The sequence below is a fragment of the Pongo abelii genome, chromosome 18, assembly GCF_028885655.2.
Source record: "Pongo abelii isolate AG06213 chromosome 18, NHGRI_mPonAbe1-v2.0_pri, whole genome shotgun sequence".
Lineage (NCBI taxonomy): Eukaryota > Metazoa > Chordata > Mammalia > Primates > Hominidae > Pongo > Pongo abelii.
The window spans coordinates 73624128-73646028 of NC_072003.2; the positions used below are offsets into that span (position 1 = coordinate 73624128).

Genomic DNA, 21901 nt, shown 5'->3' on the forward strand with positions numbered 1-21901 from the left:
TGATTCATAACTTAGTTTAATACCCTGTGGGGTTCATGCCACAGGGAAGCTCCGCTGCCCCACAGGGTCTGGGCCGGGTGGAAGAGAGCAGCCTCTTTGGACCACTGGCGGGGGCTTCTCCTTCGGCGTCTAATTGAAGCCCATCTTCCCAATCAAAAGCAGGCGAAGGGCCCCAGCTTCTTCTAACACTCACTCCCTGGCCCTCACTGGCCTCCCTGCCTCTCTCTGCCAACTTCTGGCATTGTGCAAGGTCTGAGACCTCTTTGGACATGAGGCATGTGGTCTTAATCTGGCCCTTGTTCCAGACAGGTGGGAAGACAGGTAAGCAGAGTGGGTGCACCCAGGGCAGGCGAGGGAGCCATGCGGCCAGGCCTCAGGACCCTGGGCCCCACCGGGAGATGTGCTCCTGGGCTGGAAGGAAGCAGAAGAGAGCAGGGCTCGATGGCAGCCCAGGCAGTCCCAAGATGGCAGCCCTGCTGCACTGGGTCTGGGAGTGCCCATGGCCGTGGTTCCTGTGGTGCTCCAGACCTTCCTAGCACAGGCTGCTGGGAGCTGGTGCCAGGCCAGGTTTCACCTCTGCCTCCACCACAGTTCATGGGGCTCCCGGGAACACCAAGGAACCCAACAGGTTCCCAGGCAGCAGCTTTCATGATAGGAGGAGAGGGTCCTTGGAGAAATCCCCTGCAGAGCTGCGGCTCTAGTCCTGCCTGCATGGACTTGCTGTGTGACGCTGAGCCCATCGTTGCCCCTCTGGGCTCAGGAGCCCACAGGTACAAGGCCATCAACAGGGCATCCACTATGGCCCTGTGTGCCCAGACCCGCTCTGAACCTGCCACCTAGATACCCTTGCAGGCTGGACCGGGTCAGCAGCACCCCCAGGGTCAGGGATCAGAGAAGGGGAGCCTCAGGAAGTCCCTCACCAAACTGGCAGATGTAACGGTTTCGGGTTTTGCAGCGCTGGTCGTTCCAGTTGAAGGCAGCTGAAGCCTGCAGCTCCACGCAGTTGCCAAACCTGCAGGCCAGGGTGTGGTGCTCAGGAGGGAAGAGTGAAGTCAGGGATCCGGGAGAGGTCTAAGCCCTCCACCCCATCAGGACCCTGCATCTCAGGGGCTCCAGTGCCCCCACCTGCCGATGGGGCTGCTGGGAGCCAGGCCCGTCCCCGAGCCCCCATCCCTGCTCCACTTCTCACGGAAGCCCCTTCCTGGGGTAACAGCTCTTCCTACCCCATGGCAGCACTCAGCCACACAAGCCTGTGGGGACGGTGGGGACTGGAATAGACAGCCCCACTTGAGAGGTACACCTGGGAACCCAACAAGGCTCAGACTTCCTCCAGGCAACAGGCCAGGGGCACAGGCCGGCTGTCGGCAAGGAGGGCTGGCTGAAATCGCTGGAGCCCTTGGTGGCCTCGCAGCTGGACCACCTCCACCCTGGCCCTGGGCATTCCTGGGCTTTGAAGAGCAGGGTGGGGCCACATGACCAGAGGGTTCTTGCTACAGGATGGCTGGTGGGTCCGCAGGTGCAGGGTTGTATTGTGAATGAGTGCAGGTGGGTGACAGCTAAGGAATGCTGGCATCAGTGTAACTGATGCAGGCAGAAGGCACGCGGAGGGAGGGGTGAGTGGATGAGAATTGGAGGGATGGAGTCACAGCCAGGGGACACTGGCGATGGACAGATGGATGGAGGCTTCCTGGGTCCCTCTCTCTCCCACGTGACGTGCCTTCCGGCTTGCATCTCCCTCACCCCACCACCGGCCCACACCAGCTGTGCCCACAACTCTCTGGCACCTGGGCAGGCACCAGGGAAGGCTCAGAGCCTCAAAGGGCCCAGCCAGGCCGCGGGATGGGGAGCTCCACCAGGCAGGCCCGAGTGTGGAGGAGGCCCAGAGGAGGGAGGCACCCCACACTTACCCGTGGTTGTCAGGCTGCCCAAAGGCAAAACTGGTGAAGGCCTGGTGCTCCCCTGTGGCCCAGCGGAAGGAGTCCTTGGCGGTCTTGTAGGTGAGCCCTGGGCCGGGGTAGTCAAGGTTGGCCCACGACCTGAGGTTCCCCGGCCCACTCAGACCCTGGAGTCTGCTGCCAGCTGCCTTTCTGGCCCCTCTTCCCAGCGCTGGCAGCCCCCATGTGCTCCCTACCTGGGCCCTCCCCGGGAAAGGGGGTGAGCAGCTGGCCCTGCTCTGGGCTCCAGGCCCTCACCACACCCTCGCCATCTGCTAGCAGCCGCCACGGCCCAGGGTTCCTGCAGCAGGGTGGGGCATCACAACCCCAAACTCGCCACACCCCCGATCAGCTGGGCACTCACCAATCCAGAAGTTCCTGGTCTCGAAGTCACTGTCAGTCACCTCGTTGGTGATCTCCAGGCGGCCCAGGTAGAAGGCGAGGATGTCCTGCACTTTCTGGCTCTCGATCTGGGCCAGCACCCCGCCTTTCCTCTGTAACCCCACCCTGGGTCACACAGGCAAGGCTCCCAGAGCCCAGGCTGCCCCTTCCTGCCACCCCTGCCCATGGCCTAGGATGCCACGTGTGTGTGCTGGCTGGGCCGTCATCACCTCCAGCCCGCACCGCCTCCCTTCCAAGAGCAGGGGTCCCTTCTGCTCCCGTCTGCTTCTCTTCTCCCTGTGCACAGGGGCCCAACCCGCAGCCCACAGGCCCAGGCAAGGTCTGGCCCCTGAGGAGGTTCTGTTTCACCTGCACAGTGTCTTACATATATCCAAGTTGATTGCCAACCCCAGTAATTAATTGTGGTTTCGAGAGTTGCCAGTGAAAATCTGGGTTGCTGGTTTTCTTGAACAACCCCGAGCTCTGGCCACCCTGACTTTGCATTCCTGCAAGGCAACCAGTGGCTGGAACTCCCTTAGATGGAGGTTGGCCTTGACCTTGGTCCCTCAGGTCAATAAGTGGTGACCTCCTGGCTTCTATGAACCTCGGAGTCCACGATCCCTGCCTTATGCTGATGAACAGGGTGAGGTCAGAGACACTGAAGGAACCACCTCTCACTCCACGGTCCCTCCATTAAGACCCTCACTTGAGGCCCTGGGGGGTTCCTGGGAAGCTAGGGGTGACTGTCACCTGGCATTTCATCCTGGCTCTGTAATAGGTGTCTGCCTCTGAAGACACCATGAAGCAGTCTCCGTCGATCCTCAGGTCACAGGTTTGGAAGGGAAAATGCACCTTGGCTGGGGTAGGGGAGCCTGAGTTTGTGTGTGGACTTCAGAATCCCTGCCCTTTCCTGCCCTGCCGGGGAGCTAAGCTCAGGGTGCCCCTTCCTCTGGCCACCTGCTCCAAGAGAGGGGGTGGTGAGGGTCAGGAGTGTGCTGGTAAGTTGTAATACTGAGCTTGCTCTCTCTCAAAAGAAAAAAAAAATCTATGGTTTGTAGCATTTGCCAATTTCTTTGGTGTAAATATCCATGCTGTGGCCAGTTTTAAGCTCTCAACGTGTTGTCACTGAATGAGTTGGAAAGAGAGGCACACAGTGGGCTCCTGGGAGCTGATGCCCCATTGAAGGGGGGGTCTTGGGAGGGGCTGGCTCTTCGGGGGCCCTGGGGCAGGACTCACTGGCACACTGGGCTCCCCCGTAGCCGACGTCACAGACGCATGAGCACTCCTCCTCCCGGAACCGGCCATGCACACACTGCAGGCTGCACCTCACTGCCAGGGCAGGGCGGTGGGGCAGAGGCTCAGCCCCCAGCTTTCTGGACCCCACGCTGCCCCCCAAAGGCCTCGAACATCCAGGGAATGCCAACTACAGCAAGAATACCTCTCCCAGAGACAGAACCCACCAAGGCTTCTGATTGCTGGCGCGCCCGGTGTCTTTGGTTTGGTCCCCATTGTAGAGTGAGGCATATTGGGGTTTGGGAGGTGACCTGCCCATGGTCACAGAGTGGGTTAGGGTAGAGGGGCAGTAGGGCAAGAATCCACTTCTGGATCCTAATTCTGTCCTCCTCCCAGAGCCTAAGGGGCTGAACCTGATTTCACTTTGAATCTCCTGCACAGCTCAGGGTCTGGCAAACAGCTAGTGCTCAGTGAATGCTTGTTGAAAGAGTGTATGCAGTGAGCAGACTCAGGGAGTACACAGTCAGCACTTCTAACACCCTTGAGACTCTCAGGAAGTGTAGCAGCCCCAGGACCTGCCGCGAGAGCAGGGCTGGGCATACCCAGGCTCCCGTGCCCTCACCTTGGCAGTATCTGCCCGTGTAGCCAGGGGGACAGTGGCAGTGGCAGGTGCTGATGTTGAGACGTCCATGGTTCTGGCAGCTCATGCGACAAGGATTCCTGGGGACCTCTGGTCAGAGGAGGAAGGGACTCTGAGAAAAGGGTCTCCTCCCAGCAGGCCAGGCAGGAGCCTCCCTGGTGCTAAGGGCCAGGGCTTCCGGAACAGCCCAGTAGGATGCTGCCACCCCCACCTCAGGGTCACCAGACTGAGCCCTCATGCACTCACCACAGAGCCCCCCTGCGTGGTCCCAGGCTTTGAAGCAGCCTGAGACACTGGCTGTGCAGAGCGAACACGAGGCACCCTTCTTATAGGGGATGATTATCTTCCCGTTGACTTCCCAGTTGCCTCTGTGAGGACGAGCAGGCACCACAGGGTGTGGGAGGGCCTGGCCTTGGGCAAGGCAGTGGTGGGGCCCTGCTGTCTGCCCCCCTGGCCCCTTCAGCTCCTGCAGCCAGGCCAGGGAGTTAGGGAGCTGGGTGAGATAGGGAGATTCCCTGGGAGAGAAGAGATGACCTCCAAACGAATCCTGGACACACTCCCTGATACCAGGACCAGTATCCAGGAAGGGGCATCCGCAGAGCAGCACCTTCTGCGTGGCCAGAATCTTTAGTACCCTCTGCCTTTCCTCTCCTCCCCTCTTCCACCAAGGGTGCAGAGCAAGGCCTTAGGGACTTTACTTTTGGGTGGATGGGTGGGAATCTCACCCTCGGTGAAAGCACCCCTCCCTGCCTCCCAGACATCCCAGCAGAGGGTGTAGCAGGGCTTACCCGGGGGAGTAGGCACAGACAAAGGCTTCTATCGCTGCCTGACCTGCAGAGCACAGGTGCCGCCCACAGCCCAGCTGGCTTGAGGTGGCCCACACGAGCTACAGGAGACACAGGGGATCAGAAACCCTATTGTGAACTACCCCTGGGGAGGGGGACACAGCTTTCACTATCATCCAGGCGAACAGAGGGCTCCCTCACCTCCTCGAGGGCTCAGGAGCAGCAGCTGTCCTGGGCAGGGGTAGAAGCATGGGTGGGAATAGTTCAGGAAGGCTTATTTATTTATTTATTTATTTATTTATTTATTTTTATTTTTGAGATGGAGTTTTGCTCTTGTTGCCCAGGCTGGAGTGCAGCGGCCTGATCTCGGCTCACCACAACCCCTACCTCCTGGGTTCATGTGATTCTCCTGCCTTAGCCTCCCGAGTAGCTGGGATTACAGGCAACTGCCACCACACCCGGCTAATTTTTTTTTGTATTTTTAGTAGAGACGGGGTTTCTCCATGTTGGTCAGGCTGGTCTTGAACTCCCGACCTCAGGTGATCCCCTTGCCTCGGCCTCCCAAAGTGCTGGGATTGTAAGTGTGAGCCACCATGCCTGGCCTAGGAAGGCTTTCTTAGTTGAGAGGGGGATGGAGAGGGGAGGTACCTGAAGTGAGGGGAGATTGTTGATGGGTGGAGGGGAGTAGCCAAAAAAAGACTGGAACATCAAGGGCCTTGTGACTGCATGGTGACCACAACCATTCATTTCTTGTGCTATACCACTCTTTTAAATGTGACTCTGCAGCTTTTTGCAGCAAAGGGAGGTGTCTCTTTCCTTGTTCCTTGAATCCGGCTGGCCCTGTAACTGGTTTGGCCACCAGAATGCCACAGAAGTGATACTGAGCCGATTTTGAACCTAGGCCTTAAGAGACCTTGCCATTTCCACTCATTCTCATAGAGCCATGCTCAGTTACCACATGAACAAACTCAGTATAGCCTGTTGGAGGTTGGAAGGCCTCATGGAACAGAGATGAACCATTAGAGGCCTTTTTGCACAGCCAGCTCCCAGCCGGCCCCCTAGTTGATTGCAGGTGTATGAGTGGGCCCACCCAAGACCAGAAAACCTCCCTGCTGAGCCCAACCCAAGTGGCTGACCTACAGAATCGTAAGCTGCTAAATTTTGGGGTAGTATGTCATGCAACAAAAGCTAATGGATACAGGTCTGCAAACCAGTTTAAAGTCTTAGAATTAGCAACAACTTGGAAATAGCACAAATGGTCAATATATAAGAAGAGTGCAACAAACTCTCCAGTAGAGACTAAAAATGACATGTACAAGACTGGCTTGTAGCAGGCAGATGTGAACATGTGATCATATACATGTATCCAACACTTAAAGAATATGTATTGTTTTTAGTAATGCATGGGACTTTTGCAAACCACAAAGGAAGACCACACATTAGACCACTAAGAAGCAAGTTTCAACAAATAGCAAAGAATCAACACAACCTACAGGCCACATTCTATGAATTCAATGCAATGAAATTTAAAGTAAATAATTTACAAGTAAATAAAGAAGATAACATAGTTTAGAAACTTAAAGATACACTTCAAAATCTAAAACAACATCATGGCCAGGTGTGGTGGTTCACATCTGTAATCCCAGCACTTTGGGAGGCTGAGTTGGGTGGATCATGTGAGTTCAGAAGTTCAACATCAGCCTGGCCAACATGGCAAAACCCCGTCTCTATCACAAATACAAAAAATTAGCCAGGCATGGTGGCACACATCTGTAGTCCCAGCTACTCCGGACCTGAGGTAGGAAGATCACCTGAGCCCAGGAAATTGAGGCTGCAGTGAGCTGAGACTGCACCACTGCACTCCAGCCTGGGCGACAGAGCCAGACCCTGTCTCAAAACAAACAAAAACAACATCATGACTGGAAATAGAAAAAACATCAAAACTTATTGGATGCAGCTGAAATCGTTTAAAGGGAAATTTATAGCTTTAAATGTACATAGTAGAAACAAAAAACGATTTAAAATTAATGATCTAAACATTCACATCAACAAAATTAGAAACAATAATAGAGGCTGGGCGTGGTGGCTCAAGCCTGTAGTCCCAACAGTTTGGGAGGCTGAGGCGGGTGGATTACCTGAGGTCAGGAGTTTGACACCAGCCTGGCCAACATGGAAAAACCCTGTCTCTACTAAAAATACAAATATTAGCCGGGTGTGGTGGCAGGTGCCTGTAATCCCAGCTACTCAGGAGGCTGACGCAGGAGAATCTCTTGAACCCGGGAGGCGGAGGTTGTAGTGAGCTATGATCACGCCACTGCACTCCGGCCTGGGCAACAGAGTAAGACTCCGAATCAAAAAAAAAAAACAACAAAAACAAAACAAACAAAAAACAACCAACAACAACAAAACAGAGTTAGGTTTTTCACACCTTTGAGTCTGACAAAACTACACCTGTAATCCCAGCACGCTGGGAGGCTGAGGCGGGCGGATCATGAGGTCAGGAGATCGAGATCACCCTGGCTAATACAGTGAAACCCTGTCTCTGCTAAACAAAATACAAAACAATAGCCAGGTGTGGTGGCGTGTGCCTGTAGTCCCAGCTACTAGGGAGGCTGAGGCAGGAGAATGGTGTGAACCTGGGAGGCGGAGCTTGCAGTGAGCCGAGATCGCGCCACTGCACAGTAGGCTGGGCGACAGAGCAAGACTCCGTCTCAAAAAAAAAAAAAAAAAAAAAAATTCAGGAGCCAGAAGATCTCTGGGAAGTGGGAACTGGTTTGCTGATCTGCACAGCTGCTGTAAACACTTTGGCAACACCTAGTTGTAGGGGCACATGTTCTTTTTTTTTCTGAGACAGGATTTTACTCCTGCTGGCCAGGCTGGAGTGCAATGGCGCAATCTCAGCTCACTGCAATCTTCACCTCCCAGGCTCGAGCAATTCTCCTACCTCAGCCTCCCAAGTAGCTGGAACTATAGGCGCACACCATCACACCTGGGTAATTTATGTATTTTTTTGTAGAGGCAGGTTTTTGCCATGTGGCCCAGGCTGGTCTCGAACTCCCAGGCTCAGGCAATCCTGCCACCTTGGCCTCCCAAAGTGCTGGGATTACAGGCATGAGCCACCGTGCCCAGCCTTGTGTAATATTTAAACATGCACAACCCACTTGCACAGGTAGTAGAAGTATTAAATATTTCCTGGGATTTTGCTTGTGTTTTTCAGTGCACCTGAAGAGCGCCAGGTATGTGTAGAAGACCCTCAACAAATATTTGTTGAATGAAGAGAAAAAATGGAAACTTGCTTGGCAGTGATGCTCCTGAACTTCAGGAAGATTCCCTCCGGAGAGGGATAGCAGGAAAAGGGGAGGAGCAGGGCTTTAGTTTAGTAGCATCTTCTAAACCTAGGTAGTGGGTAAGATTGGGGCAGTTTTAAATTTATGTTTGAGGCTGGGTGTGGTGGCTCACACGTGTAATCCCAGCACTTTGGGAGGCCCAGGCAGGTGGATCACTTGAGGTCAGGAGTTTGAGACCCAGCCTGGCCAACATGGTGAAACCCTATCTCTACTAAAAATACAAAAATTAGTTGGGTGTGGTGGCTCATGCCTGTAGTCCCAGCTACTTGGGAGGCTGAGGCAGGACAATCACTTGAATCTGGGAGGCAGAGGTTCTAGTGAACCGAGATCAAGCCATTGCACTCCATCCTGGGTGACAGAACAAGATCCATCTCAAATAAATAAATACGTTTATGTTTGAAATTATTTATATTTCAGATTGAAAAAAAGTGGCTTAGGCCAGGCATGGTGGCTCACACCTGTAATCCCAGCATTTTGGGAGGCTGAGGCGGGCAGATCATTTGAGGTCAGGAGTTCGAGACCAGCCTAGCCAATATGGTGAAACCCTGTCTCTACTAAAAATACAAAAAAATGAGCTGGGTGTAGTGGCACACACCTGTAATCCCAGCCACTTGGGAGGCTGAGGCACAAGAATCGCTTGAATCTAGGAGACGGCGGTTGCAGTGAGCTGAGATCACGCCACTGCACTCCAGCCTGGGGTGACAGAGTGAGACCATGTCTCCAAAAAAAGAAAAAATGTGGCCGGGCACAGTGGCTCACGCCTATAATCCCAGCACTTTGGGAGGCTGAGGCGGGTGGATCACTTGAGGCCAGGAGTTCAAGACCAACTTGGCCAACATGGTAAAACCCCATCTCTACTAAAAGTATAAAGCCATTAGCCAGGCCTGGTGGCACATGCCTGTAGTCCCAGCTAGTCAGGAGGCGGAAGCACAAGAATCACTTGAACCCAGGAGGCGGAGGTTGCAGTGAGCCAAGATCACGCCACTGCACTCTAGCCTGGGCAACAGAGCAACACCATGTCAAAAAAAAAAAAAAGTAAAACTAAACCAATTGGAGGAAAAGGAATCCTAACATTTAGGACAAACTGTAGCCTCTTCTGAGATGGCCCAGTGGAAGTCTGTATCTGGGAGCTGGCACGCTGGCCTCACCTGCGGCATACTCACCTGCGTGTAGTGGGTGCAGTTGGCGTTGGGGGCACACTCCCCTGCCGCGTGGCTGTACCGCTGCCCCTCTGCAAACCATAGGCTGACCACTTCGACAAAGGACGCCGAGCCCGCCGGCAGCAGCTGCATGTTCCAGCCCACTTGCGGGGTGCGCCACGGGGCAGACTCCAGGCCCGGGGCTGGGGTTCCACAGAGGGCTGCCCTGGCTTGAGCCAGTTGGGCCAGGCTGTCACTCCAGTCCTGGGGGCAGCACAAACACAGACATCTGTGGGAGGCTTTTGACTGCTCGGCCAGGCCTCAAAGATTCAACTCCCCTGCCGTCTCTGAGCATCCACTGGGTGCCAGGTCAGGCGGCAAAGAGAGAACTGGATGAGGAGTCCTGCTGGAGGAAGCACTGGTGTTGTCTGATGTCCCTCCAGGAGGAGCCCAGCTCCTCTCAGGACTGAGCCTCCATCTCCGAATCCTGTCGTGGGCATCCTTCGGCCCTGCCCAGGCAGTGGGACCCGCTCCTGCTGTCCTTCTCCGATCTGGTCATGTGAGCAGTGCCCACGCCTTGCAGACTGGTTCTGTGTTTGGGCCCTGGCCATTGTCAGAAAGGCTCCACTGCTCCCACCCGGCCATGCTGCCCTCCTGTGATGCAAAAAGCCCTACAGCCACACCTCTCCACCCTAGTCTCCTGCCCCCGGGAGCCCTGCCTCATCTGCTCCCCACCATGCACAGCTGACCCCGCCCCCTACCTCTTCTTTTTTTTTTTTGAGACAGAGTCTCACCCTGTTGCCCAGGCTGGAGTGCAGTGGAGCAATCTCGGCTTACTGCAAACTCCGCCTCCCAGGTTCAAGCGATTCTCCTGCCTCAGCCTCCCAAGCAGCTGGGATTACAGCCATGTGACACCACACCTGGCTAATTTTTGTATTTTTAGTAGAGACGGGGTTTCACCATGTTGGCCATGCTGGTCTCAAACTGCTGACCTTAGGTGATCTGCTTGTGTCAGCCTCCCAGAGTGCTGGGATTATAGGTGTGAGCCACCGTGCCCAGCCTCCTCCCTCTTCTTAAACAAGGGGGCCTGGCAATCACCACCCCTGGGTGACCTGCTGCAGTCCCCTGATCTCCCGAGAGTCCCTGAGCTCATCTGTAAACGGAGCAGGGAGGTGCCTGCAGGATAGGCTCACAAGCACTGAGTGGATGCAGGGAGAGGGGCCCCTCGGGGCTGCACCCAAAGCCAACTTCACCCTGCACTAATGTCCATCGGGGTTTTACCTCTGATGAAGGCTCGGGCCAGGAGCTGGGGGCTCCCCGGGGTCCCTCAGCAGCCCTGCACCCCCACAAGAACTTCAGTCTCCACTGTGTCCAAAGAAGGGGTGCCCTGGAGCCCTAGAGGCCCGGAGGGTGCTCGGGGCCGGGCCACGAGGGAGGCTGAGCCATGGAGCTTCATTTGCACCTTTATGGAAATGAAGTTTTCTAGGACTTTGACAAAAGGACCCTGGAAAGGGTGCCAGCTGCCAGCCATCGACCACCGCAGCTCCTCCTGGGGTCCCAGGCAAGAGTACCCACCACAGAGGTCACAGCTGGGAGCATCCCTGGCTGCCCAGGGTCTGAGCCTGAGGAGGGGCAGAGCGGCTCAGGGCTGGGAACTGGGGAGAAGCGACCCCCCGCATTTAGCCACCCCACCCCCACCTCCTGGGAAACTGACCCTAGAGTGCTCAAGGTCGCCACCGTGGCCGCCTGCCTCGGAGGAGTCATGGGAAGCAGCCATGGGGAAACCTCCCGCCCCCACCACCCTGCCCCGGCTGCCTGGCCTGTTAACATGGGCTGGGGCTGCTGGGGTCCCAGACAATGGGGGGCAGCGTTTCTGAGCCCCCAGGTGACAGTCCCAACCCCACAGCCCCAGCCAGGCTGGTGGGGAACTCTATACCCCCGATCCCCAGCCCCTGCTGAAAAGGTGGAAAATGTGAATGAGTGAGTGAGCAGAGAACGTGGGCAAGGCCCGTCCTAGTGGCTCAGATAAGCTCAGGAGGAGGTGCTGGGTCCTTGCCGCACAGAAGCCCCTCCCCAGCCCAGCACGACCTTCTCCCTCCCTGGCCCGGCCGCCCATCCTGCAGGGCTCCTCTGAAGCTCCCCTTCCCTGGAGGAGGGGATCCGGCTCCCCTGTGGCTCCTGGTCTCCGTGGCAACAAGGTGCCAGGGAAGGCCCAAGGTCCTGCCCTTCAGGCGAGTGGGAGCCAAGGGGCCCGACCTCCTGAACTGAGGGTGGGGGTTAAGAAGCTGCAGAGACCCCCCCAGCAACCAGGGCCTCGGTCCCTCAGGGGCAAGGTGCCTGGCTCTGCCTGCCCAGCCTGGTCAAGTGGAAGGCACCTGGACAGGCGTGGCCTCCCGAGCCACCTTCTGGGGTCCGCGTCTCCAGCCGCCCCCCTGGCAGAGCCCAGCTGGGGCGGGTACTCACCAGCCTCCGCATGTCAGCCGCAGGGGGCTGGACCCAGCTGCGCAGGCGGTTATGCAGGGAGAGGAGCAAGAAACTCTCCTTCCTGTTCAGGGCTGGGGTGGAGAGAGAAGGTCAGGCAGCCCGAGGATGGGGGGACCTGAACCCAACACATGGCAAAATAAGCACGCGTCTCCGCCCTTGGAAAACAACATGGGAGAAGAGTGTGGTGGGTGCAGGGGACGAGGGGCATAGCAACGGAGCGAGACTGAGAGAGAGACCAGGTACAGCAGGCGTGGGCTGAGTGCTGGGGTCGGGGTGGCGGGAGGGAACAGGGGTGGGGGCTGGGTGTACGAGGCCAGCCCTGGCTCCCAGCAGGCCCCTGTCTGGGGCTCCTCTGGGCCACTGAGTTTCTCCAGGCCCCAGCCACAGCCTTCCTCGGGCGTTCCTCCTTGACCCCAGCCCTGGCCCCCCCTTCCTCCTCCTTCCTCCCCAGTCCAGCATCCACCCCTCACCGCCCCCGGGCTGTCCCAGGGCTTCCTCATTAAACCACCGGCACGGCCTGGGGCTCAGGCCTGGGACCGGGCTTCCAGAAGTCTCCTAGCACCCACTCCTCAGAGCTCGTAATGGTGCCTCCACCTATCTCCTCACCAGGTGTCCCTTACCTCCGGCCATCGGAGCCTGCTCCTGCAGCTGGGGTGGCCACACCTCTGCCCAGGTGGTGCCAAGGAGGGCCAGGAGCACAGCCAGGAGATGCCCCCGGCCAGGGGAGGTCTCTGGATGCGGCATGGGTCTGTTGGGCCTGTCAGGCGCTCCGAGCACAGCCTGGCTCAGCCACCCGGCTTGTTTCTTGGGCTGGATGGAGCTATTCACAATCTCCAAGAGTCAGCCTGGGCTGGGGGACAAAAGAGGGAGGCTGGTGAGTGAGTAATCAGTGTGTCCAAACAGCCTCCTGTTGGCGCTGGCATGAAAAGAGACAACTCCGGGGGATGCCTGCCTGCTCCAGCCTCGGCCTGGCCAGCCCGCCCCCAACAGCAGGCAGAGCGGCGTGCACTGACCCGCGGCCCCTGCTAATCATTGTGGGATTATTAGCGCCCTTGGGGAGCCCCCAGAGACCCTGCTGATTGGCCCGCGGACATTCCAGTGCTGCGGCTTAGTGACCGATGGCCGTGTCCTGGCTGGGACTGTGTCCTCCGAGCCCACTGATGGCTTCCGCTCCCCAGCCCCGGGCCCTGGGAGGAGGACCTCGGCTATGGTCCTTCTGGTGAGCAGGAACTGGGCAAGACCCCAGGGGAGTTCTTTCCTTTCTTGGGAAGCTTGTCCCAACCCCCCAGCCATGAATTAAACACAGGCAAGAGGTAACCGCACACCAGAGAGGTGCAATCTGTGGGCTCGAAGAGGGGTGGGCTGAGGCCGCACCTGCATGAGGAAAAGGCTGCCTTAGGAAAGTCTGTCTGGGCAGTGTCGGGGGCTGGGCCCAGCCCCGGTGCCCACCACCCTCACCCACGTGATTACAGGCCAGCGGGGAGTGAGGCAGGAGGAGTCAAAGCAGGCGGGGGCCAGAGCACGTGATGCCCTTGGCTGACTCCAGTCCTGCTGGGATCAAGTCTGCCTCTAGAAAAACAGGCGGCGTAGCAGGTGGGCAGCACGTTGCCATGATGTTCCGTGGCCCGGCCGTGGCTGGCGTGATCCCACCAGAGTGAGCTGGAGCAGATCTGCACCATGAGCCAAGTTTCTCAGAAAATATATGGCTGTCCTGTGGGCCGCAGCCTAATGCCCACATTCTTCTCGGGGCAGATCAAAGGTTATTCAACCAGGGCAAAGGACAGCCTTGCAAACCAACTACGTCCTCCTTCTGGAGTTTGTGTGACCCCTGGTCCCTGAGCCCGCACCCTCTCGGAGCGGGGTTCCAACTCCGTGGAAGCTCTGCTGAGATGCAGGTAGGGTTGGCTTTCCTGGGGAAACACCAGTGGAATGTGGCTATCGTCATGGGTGCCAGGGATGGGGATGAGGACAGGCCATGAAGGCGGTCTGGAACTACGTGTCCCCCACAATACCTAGGGGCTCAGGAGTTTCTTCTCCCTCAAACAGAAACCCAGCACCCTCAGGGTCACCGCGTGCGGGTCCTAGCAATGCTTAATTGCTACCTGTTTTTTGGTGTATTTTTATTTTTATTTTTTAGACAGTCTCACTCTGTCACTCAGGTTGGAGTGTTATAATCTCAGCTCACTGCAGCCTTGACCGCTTGGGCCCAAGTGATCCTCCCACCTCAGCCTCCCAAGTAGCTGGGACCAGGTGTGTGCCACCATGCCTGGCTAATTTTTTTTTTGGTAGAGACAGGATTTCGTCGTCTTGCCCAGGCTGGTCTCCAACTCCTGGACTCAAGCGATCTTCCCACCTTGGCCTCCCAAAGTGCTGGGGTTGCAGGCATGAGCCACCACACCTGGCCAAGTCACCTGTGTTTATAGAGCTCACAAAGCCTGTTTGCACGTGTGAGTTCAAGTTATTGCCACAAGAACCTGGTGCAGTAGCAGATGGGATGCCCGTCGTGTAGATGAGGAAACGGGCTTACTGTGTCTAAGGGGCTTGTCCAAGGTCACTCAGCGAGTGCATGGAGCATCCCAGCTAATCCAAGGTCTCTGCCTTCCCATTCCCAATGCTTTAATTCACATCCTGATCTTTCCCAGTGCAGTTTCCACAGCTCTGCTGTGCCGGGTAATAAAAGACCCACTTCCTACTCTTGGGCTCCCATGGCAAACACAGCCAGTTGACCCATATAGTATGATGACAGGCACTTGGGACAGGTGGGAGAAAAAGATATTTTGGGGATTAGGGTGGAGCAACTTTTGAAGGATCCCATGGCCTTGGCTCATTGCAAGAAGAGTCCCAGGCCGGGTATGATGGCTCATGCCTGTAATCCCAGAACTTTGGGAGGCCAAGGCAGGCATATCACTTGAGGTCAGGAGCTCGAGACCAGTCTGTCCAACATGGTGAAACCCTGTCTCTACTAAAAATACAAAAATTAGCTGGGCGGGGTGGTGGGTGCCTGTAGTCCCAGCTACTTGGGAGGCTGAGGCAGGAGAATTGCTTGAATCTGGGAGACGGAGGTTGCAGTGAACCAAGATGGCACCACTGTACTCCATCATGGGCAACAGAGCGAGACTCTGTCCCACCCCCGACCCCTCAAAAAAAAAAAAAAAAGTCCCAGGAGAGCAAGGTTCATGAGCCAGAAGAGAAGCTGAGTGGATAAAAGATTAATGAGACACTGGAAGGCCTAGGCTGGAACCGACACGCTGCGTGACCCTGAGGATGGCACTCCCACTCCTGAAACTCAGTATCCAATGACATAGAGCTGGGATGACCCCTCTGCTGGGCCCCTGACCAGGGCATTGCAACTTGGTTTCCATGGTACTCCCTCCTGGGTTCAGACTTTTTAATGGAGCCTGCTCGGTGGCTGGGATGGGTTTGGAGAATGGGCAGCCTCATTCTTGCAAGGCAACTTTCCCCAGGTGAGGCTACTACAGGGTTTACATCCACCACCCAGATTGTAGGATTCACATTTTGCTATATTTCCTTTATCACCTGTGTCTCTATCTATCCCACCCCTCTCCAGCTCATGCATAGCTGATACCTCTTCTACCAGTCTGCATTTGAAGGTTATAGCGTGCAAGTCATTTTGTCTCTTCCTGAAGCAGCTCCTTTCTTTAAAGCCTTGAAATCTTGTTAATGGTCTCAAAAAAACAATACATTCAACTCTAGTAGAGTTGTGGCCACATTTTCTTTTAAAAATTTCATGTCCAGGCCAGGCGTAGTAGCTCACTCACACCTATAATCCCAGCACTTTGGGAGGCCAAGCTGGGTGGACTGCTTGATCTCAGGAGTTGGAGACCAGCCTGGGCAGCATGGTGAAACCCTGTCTCTAAAAAAAATACAAAAAATTAGCTGGGCGTGGTAGTACGTGTCCATAGTCCCACCTACCTGGGAGGTTAAGGTGAGAGGATAGCCTGAGCCAGGGAGATCGAGGCTGCAGTGAGCTGTAATCGTGCCACTACACACCAGCCTGGGTAACAGACCAAGATTCTGTCTCAAGAAAAAAAAAAAAATTAGGCCAGGTGCAGTGGCTCATGCCTGTAGTACCAGCACTTTGGGAGGCCGAGGCGGGCGGATCACCTGAGGTCAGGAGTTTGAGACCAGCCTGGCCAACATGGCAAAATCCCGTCTCTACTAAAAATACAAAAATTAGCTGGGTACGGTGGCACACACCTGTAATCCCAGCTACTTGGGAGGCTGAGGCACGAGAATCACTTGAGCCCAGGAGACAAGAGGTTGCAGTGAGCTGAGATCACACCACTGCACTCCAGCCTGGGCAACAGAACGAGACTCTGTCTAAAAAAAAAAATAAATAAAAATAAAAATCACGTCTATTTGATTTTTAAATTTTTCTTGAGACGAAGTCTGGCTCTGCTGCCCAGCTGGAATGCCGTGGCACAATTTTGGTTCACTGTGACCTCTGCTTCTGGGGCTTTGAACTCCTCATCCCAGGCTCAAGCCATCCTCCTACCTCAGCCTCCTGAGTAGCTGGACTGTGAGTGTGCGCCACCATGCCCAGGTAATTTTTGTATTTTTAGTAGAGATGGGGCTTCACCATGTTGCCCAGGCTGGTCTCAAAGCTCAAGTCATCTGCTGGGATTATAGGCATGAGCCACCACACCCAGCCCCAAATTAGTATGTTGAAGTCCTAACTCCATTACCTCCGTGTCACTGTATTTAGAGATAGGGTCTTTAAAGAGGTAATTAAAGTTAAATGAGGTCATTGGGGTGGGTCCTGATCCAATCTGACTGGTCTCGTTATAAGAAGAGACATACAGAGGGACGATCCCGTGAAGACACAGGGAGAAGGCGGCTGTAGACAAGCCAAGGAGAGAGGTCCTCAGAGGGAACCAACCCCCCGGCACCTTGATCTTGGCCTTTATGCTTCCAGAACTCTGAGAAAATACATTCTGGTTTTTTTTTTTTTTTTTTTTTTTTTTGTATTTTTAGTAGAGACGGGGTTTCACCGTGTTAGCCAGGATGGTCTCGATCTCCTGACCTCGTGATCCGCCCGCCTCGGCCTCCCAAAGTGCTGGGATTACAGTCTTGAGCCACCGTGCCCGGCCTACATTCTGTTTTTTAAGCCACCCAGTCTGTGGTACCTTGTATGGCAGTCCTAGCAAACGAATACAGCCCTTACACAAAACGTACAGCTAATATCACACTTAACAGTGAGACCGAAGACTTTCCTCCCCAAGATCAAAACAAGGCAAGGATGTCTTTTCTCACCGGTCCCACTAAACATTGTACTATTGAATGTGCAATTTGTGCAGTAAGTTAAGAAAAAGACATTAAAGGCATCCACACTGAAAAGAAAGAAGTAAAACTATCTTCATTTGCAGATGACATAATTCTACTGTAGAAAATCCGAAGGAATGTATAAAAAAAAAAACAAACCCTACTAGAATAAAGGTCTCAGAATACAAAATTAACATACCAAAATCCACTGCATTTCTACAAATTGGCAATAAACAATCCAAAAATGAAATTGAGGAAACAGTTCCACGCATGGCTGGGCACAGTGGCTGACATCTGTAATCCCAGCACTTTGGGAGACCGAGGCGGATGGATTGCTTGAGGTCAGGAGTTCAAGACCAGCCTGGCCAACATGGTGAAACCTCATCTCTACTAAAAATACAAAAAATTAGCCAGGCGTGGTGGTAGGCAACTATAATCCCAGCTACTCTACTCAGGAGGCTGAGGCAGGAGAATTGCTTGAACCCGGGAGGCAGAGGTTACAGTGAGCCGAGATTGCGCCACTGCACTCCAGACTAGGCGACAGAGTGAGACTCATTCTCAAAAAAAAAAAAAAAAAATCCATACACATAAAACTGTAAAACAACATTGCTGAGAAAAACTAAAGATCTAAAAAAACGCATAGACATTTCACATTCATGGAATAGAAGACTCAATATTGTTTTGTTGTTTGTTTTTTGAGACTGAGTCTTGCTCTGTCGTCCAGGCTAGAGTGCAGTGGCGTGATCTCTTCCTACTGCAACCTCCGCCTCCCGGGTTCAAGTGATTCTCCTGCCTCAGCCTCCCGTGTAGCTGAGATTACAAGCACCTTCCACCATGCCCAGCTGATTTCTTTTCTTTTCTTTTTTTTTTTTTTTTTTGAGACAGAGTCTCACTCTGTCACCGAGGCTGGAGTGCAGTGGCGCGATCTGGGCTCACTGCAACTTCCACCCCTTGTATTAAGTGATTCTCCTGCCTCAGCCTCCCAAGTAGCTTGGATCACAGGCGCCCGCCACCACACCTGGCTAATTTTTGTATTTTTAGTAGAGACAGGGTTTCACCATGTTGGCCAGGCAGGTCTTGAACTCCTGACCTCAAGTGAGCCACCCACCTTGGCCTCCCAAAGTGCTGAAATTACAGGCGTGAGCCACTGCACCTGGCCAATTTTTGTATTTTTAGTAGAGACAGATTTCACCATGTTGGCCAGGGGAAGACTCAATATTGTTAAGATAGATGGTAATTCTCCCCAAATTTGTCTATTAGTTCAATGCAATGCCCATCAAACTTCCAAAAGATTTTCGTTGTTGTTGTGTTTATTTTAAAGCAATTGAGAGGCCAGGTGTGGTGGCATGTGCCTGTAATCCCAGCTATTTGGGAGACTGAGGCAGGAGGATCCTTTGAGCCCTGGAGTTTGAGACCAGCCTGGGCAATACAGCAAGATCCATCTCAAAAAAAATTTGAAAACTGGATCTTAAAATTTGCATGGAAAGGTAAAGGAATTAGAATAACCAAAACACATTTGAAAAAGAATAAAACTGGAGAATGTATACTACCTGATTTCAAAACTTGCTATGAAACTTCTAGTTATCACAACTATAAGATATGGAAAAAGGACAGACACATAGATCAAGGGAACAGAATGAACAATACAGGAAAAAACTCTTACATTTATGGCCAATTTATTTTGTTTTATTTGAGGGTCTCACTTTGTCACCCAGGCTGGAGTGCAGTGGTACCATAATTGCTGAGTAGCCTCGAATTCCTGGGCTCAAGCCATCCTCATGCCTCAGCCTCCTGACCAGGTAGGACGATAGGCACGTGCCACCATACCCAGCTACTTTTTTTTTTTTTTCCAGACAGGGTCTCACTCTGTCACCCAGGCTGGAGTACAGTGGTGTGCTCACGGCTCCGGGGTTCAGGTGATCCTCCCACCTTAGCCTCCCAGGTAGTTGGGACTATGGGCATGCACCACCATGCCCGGCTAATTTTTTGTATTTTTGGTAGAGATGGGGTCTTGCCATGTTGTCTAGGCTGGTCTAAAACTCCTGGGTTCAAGCGATCCTCCTGCCTTGGCCTCCCAAAGCACTGGCATTACAGTTGCGAGCCACCGTGCCCGGCCCTATTCTTTTTTTTCTTTTTTTTGAGATGGAGTATCGCTCTGTTGCCCAGGCTGGAGTGCAGTGGCGCCATCTCAGTTCACTGCAAGCTCTGCCTCCCGGGTTCACACCATTCTCCTGCCTCAGCCTCCCGAGTAGCCAGGACTACAGGCGCCCACCACCACACCCGGTGTATTTTGTATTTTTAGTAGAGATGGGGTTTCACTATGTGAGCCGGGATGGTCTTGATCTGACCTTGTGATCCACCCGCCTTGGCCTCCCAAAGTGCTGGGATTACAGGCATGAGCCACCGCGCCTGGCCCTTCTTTTTTTTTTAGATAGGGGTCTCACTATGTTGCCCAGGCTGGAGTGCAGTGGGTATTCACAGGTGCAATCATAGTGCACTGCAATCTCCAACTTCTGGTCAGCCGCTACTTCTTAAAATGTTTCTCTGTCTGGTTCATGTTTCAGAGTCTGGTTCATGACTCTGCTACACTTCAGTTTCAAAAGCTGGTAGCAAAGGAAAGAACATGCCAAGAGCTGAGGTTCTGCTGTGATGAGACCACCCAAGCTCCCCGTATCTATACCAAGGGATCTGTTGCCCAGGCTGGAGTGCAGTGGTGCGGTTTGGCTCACTGTAACCTCTGCCTCCCAGGTTCAAGCGATTCTCCTGCTTCAGCCTCTCAAGTAGCTGGGATTATAGATATGCACTACCACACCTGGCTAAGTTTTGTATTTTTAGTAGAGATGGGGTTTCACCATGTTAGCCAGACTGGTTTTGAACTCCTGACGTCAAGTGATCCGCCCGCCTTGGCCTTCCAAAGTGCTGGGATTACAGGTGTGAGCCACCGCACCCGGCCCGGATGACTTACTTAGCTCTTCAAGGCTTACGGAAGTTGGCACCTTGTGGAAATAGGCTGGGGAGGTCTGGATGCCAGATGTTCTTCTGAGGTTGCTGTTCTTATAATTGCTGTATTCAAATATATCACCCAGTTGAGATGAAATGCCTAGAGCACAGCTGCGGAGTGGGACCAGCTGGGCTGAGGAGGGAACGAAGTACAAACATCCAGCGATGTTCAGGGCTCTGAAGCAGCTGGGAAGCGCAGGCGTTCAAATCACCAGAGGCATGGCTATATCAGCTCACATATCATGCACACAGATGCATGTCCTAGGCGTGGAAACAAAGCTCCCCAGACCATGGTTAACTCACCGCATGCACCTGGAGTTCCGTCTGCACCAATGCGCCAGTGGTTACTTTTAGAAATAAACAAGTCACAATGAACACAGTTAAAAGATGTCAGCACTAGTGGCACTTGGGGACTCCAGCCCAGCTCCTGTCACAAGCAACTGGCCACCAGGTCTGGACCCACATCCTTTGCTCTCGGCCTACTGAGGTCATTCAGTTTTGCTCATCTCCCACAACCTGGAAACCCAAGGGGGCAGGCTGTGCAGTTCATCCTGGAAGAATAATAGAAGAGCAGCTGTTGTGCATGGAAAGATCTTGCAATGGGTCAAGTATTTAATGATTTTTTTGAGATAGGGCCTTGATCTGTCACCCAGGCTGGAGTGCGGTGGCGCGATCATGGCTCATTGCAGTCTTGAACTTATGGGCTGGAGCGATCCTTTCACCTCAGCCTCCCGGGTAACTGGGACTATAGGCACGTACCACTCTACCTGGCTAATTTTTTGATTTTTGGTAGAGACGGGGTCTCCCTAAGTTGCCCAGGCTGGTCTTGAACTCCTGGGCTCAAGCGATCCTCCTGCCTCAGCCTCCCAAAGTGCTGGGATTACAGGCGTGAGCCACCGCGCCCGACCTATTAATTTATTTTTTGAGACAGGCCTTGATCTGTCACCCAGGCTGGAGCACGGTGGCACGATCACGGCTCATTGCAGTCTTGAACTTCTGGGATGAAGTGATCCTTTCACCTCAGCCTCCCGGGTAGCTGGGACTACAGGCACACACCACTATACCTGGCTAATTTTTTTATTTTTGGTAGAGACGGGGTCTCCCTAAGTTGCCCAGGCTGGTCTTGAACTCCTGGGCTCAAGCGATCCTCCCACCTTGGCCTCCCAGTGTTGGGATTACAGGCGTGAACCACCATGCCAGTCTGGGTCAAGTATTTTATATTCATTAGATGAGTTTCATAACAACCCTATAAAGTAGGCATCACTGTCCATTTTAAAACAAGTAAACAGAGGCCTAGAAAAGGTAACCACCCAAGGTTATACACCAAGGAAGAGGCAATGCTGGCATTCAGACCCAGGCCAGTAAACCCAAAGCCCCATGACCTTGACCCACCACAACAATCTGGGATTCTGAGGGGCTTGAGTCAGGTGACACCCCAGATCTAAGCATCTGAAGGTCCCTAGCTGTGGAGCCTTTCATGAGAACAAGCCACTGGAGGGTAAGCACACGTCGCTCTTCTCAAGGGAGGGTGTACTAAAGGAGCCTCATCTCAGTCCCCCTGTGCCATGGAGGCCACACCAGGTGAGCACCCTTGGGAGGGAGACGCATAGCCTGACTGGGGTGCTAATGGGTACCGGAACTGGACTCTCCACATGAACAGTTGTGTGAATCCAGG

At 54.0% G+C, this 21901-nt stretch overlaps 1 protein-coding gene and 1 long non-coding RNA gene across 8 annotated transcripts in view; one reads left to right on the forward strand and one right to left on the reverse strand.

Annotated features, from left to right (window-relative positions):
- LOC100457532 (C-type lectin domain family 18 member A) lies at positions 1-13537 on the reverse strand. Of its 7 annotated transcripts, none has more exons than XM_024233872.2 (13): positions 13318-13537; positions 12564-12793; positions 11923-12014; positions 9484-9723; positions 4977-5074; positions 4435-4556; positions 4171-4278; positions 3552-3644; positions 3066-3172; positions 2299-2428; positions 1908-2004; positions 921-1012; positions 1-411 (listed from the first exon to the last, which is right to left on the reverse strand). In XM_024233872.2, the coding sequence occupies exons 2-13, from the start codon at positions 12685-12687 to the stop codon at positions 374-376; spliced, it is 1341 nt and encodes a 446-aa protein (XP_024089640.2). In that variant the 5' UTR covers positions 12688-12793; positions 13318-13537; the 3' UTR covers positions 1-373. The 7 variants fall into 7 exon arrangements, with proteins under 7 accessions (XP_024089640.2, XP_024089639.2, XP_054390096.1 ...); XM_024233871.2 differs by lacking the exon at positions 13318-13537 and adding an exon at positions 13015-13180; XM_054534121.2 differs by lacking the exon at positions 2299-2428 and having other exon boundaries at positions 4435-4703; positions 13318-13358.
- LOC134760433 (uncharacterized) overlaps positions 12859-21901 on the forward strand; it is a 15767-nt gene continuing 6724 nt past the window's right edge. The window contains exon 1 of the long non-coding RNA XR_010137859.1: positions 12859-13838. This is a non-coding gene — a long non-coding RNA (uncharacterized LOC134760433). The remainder of the gene's footprint in view (positions 13839-21901) is intronic.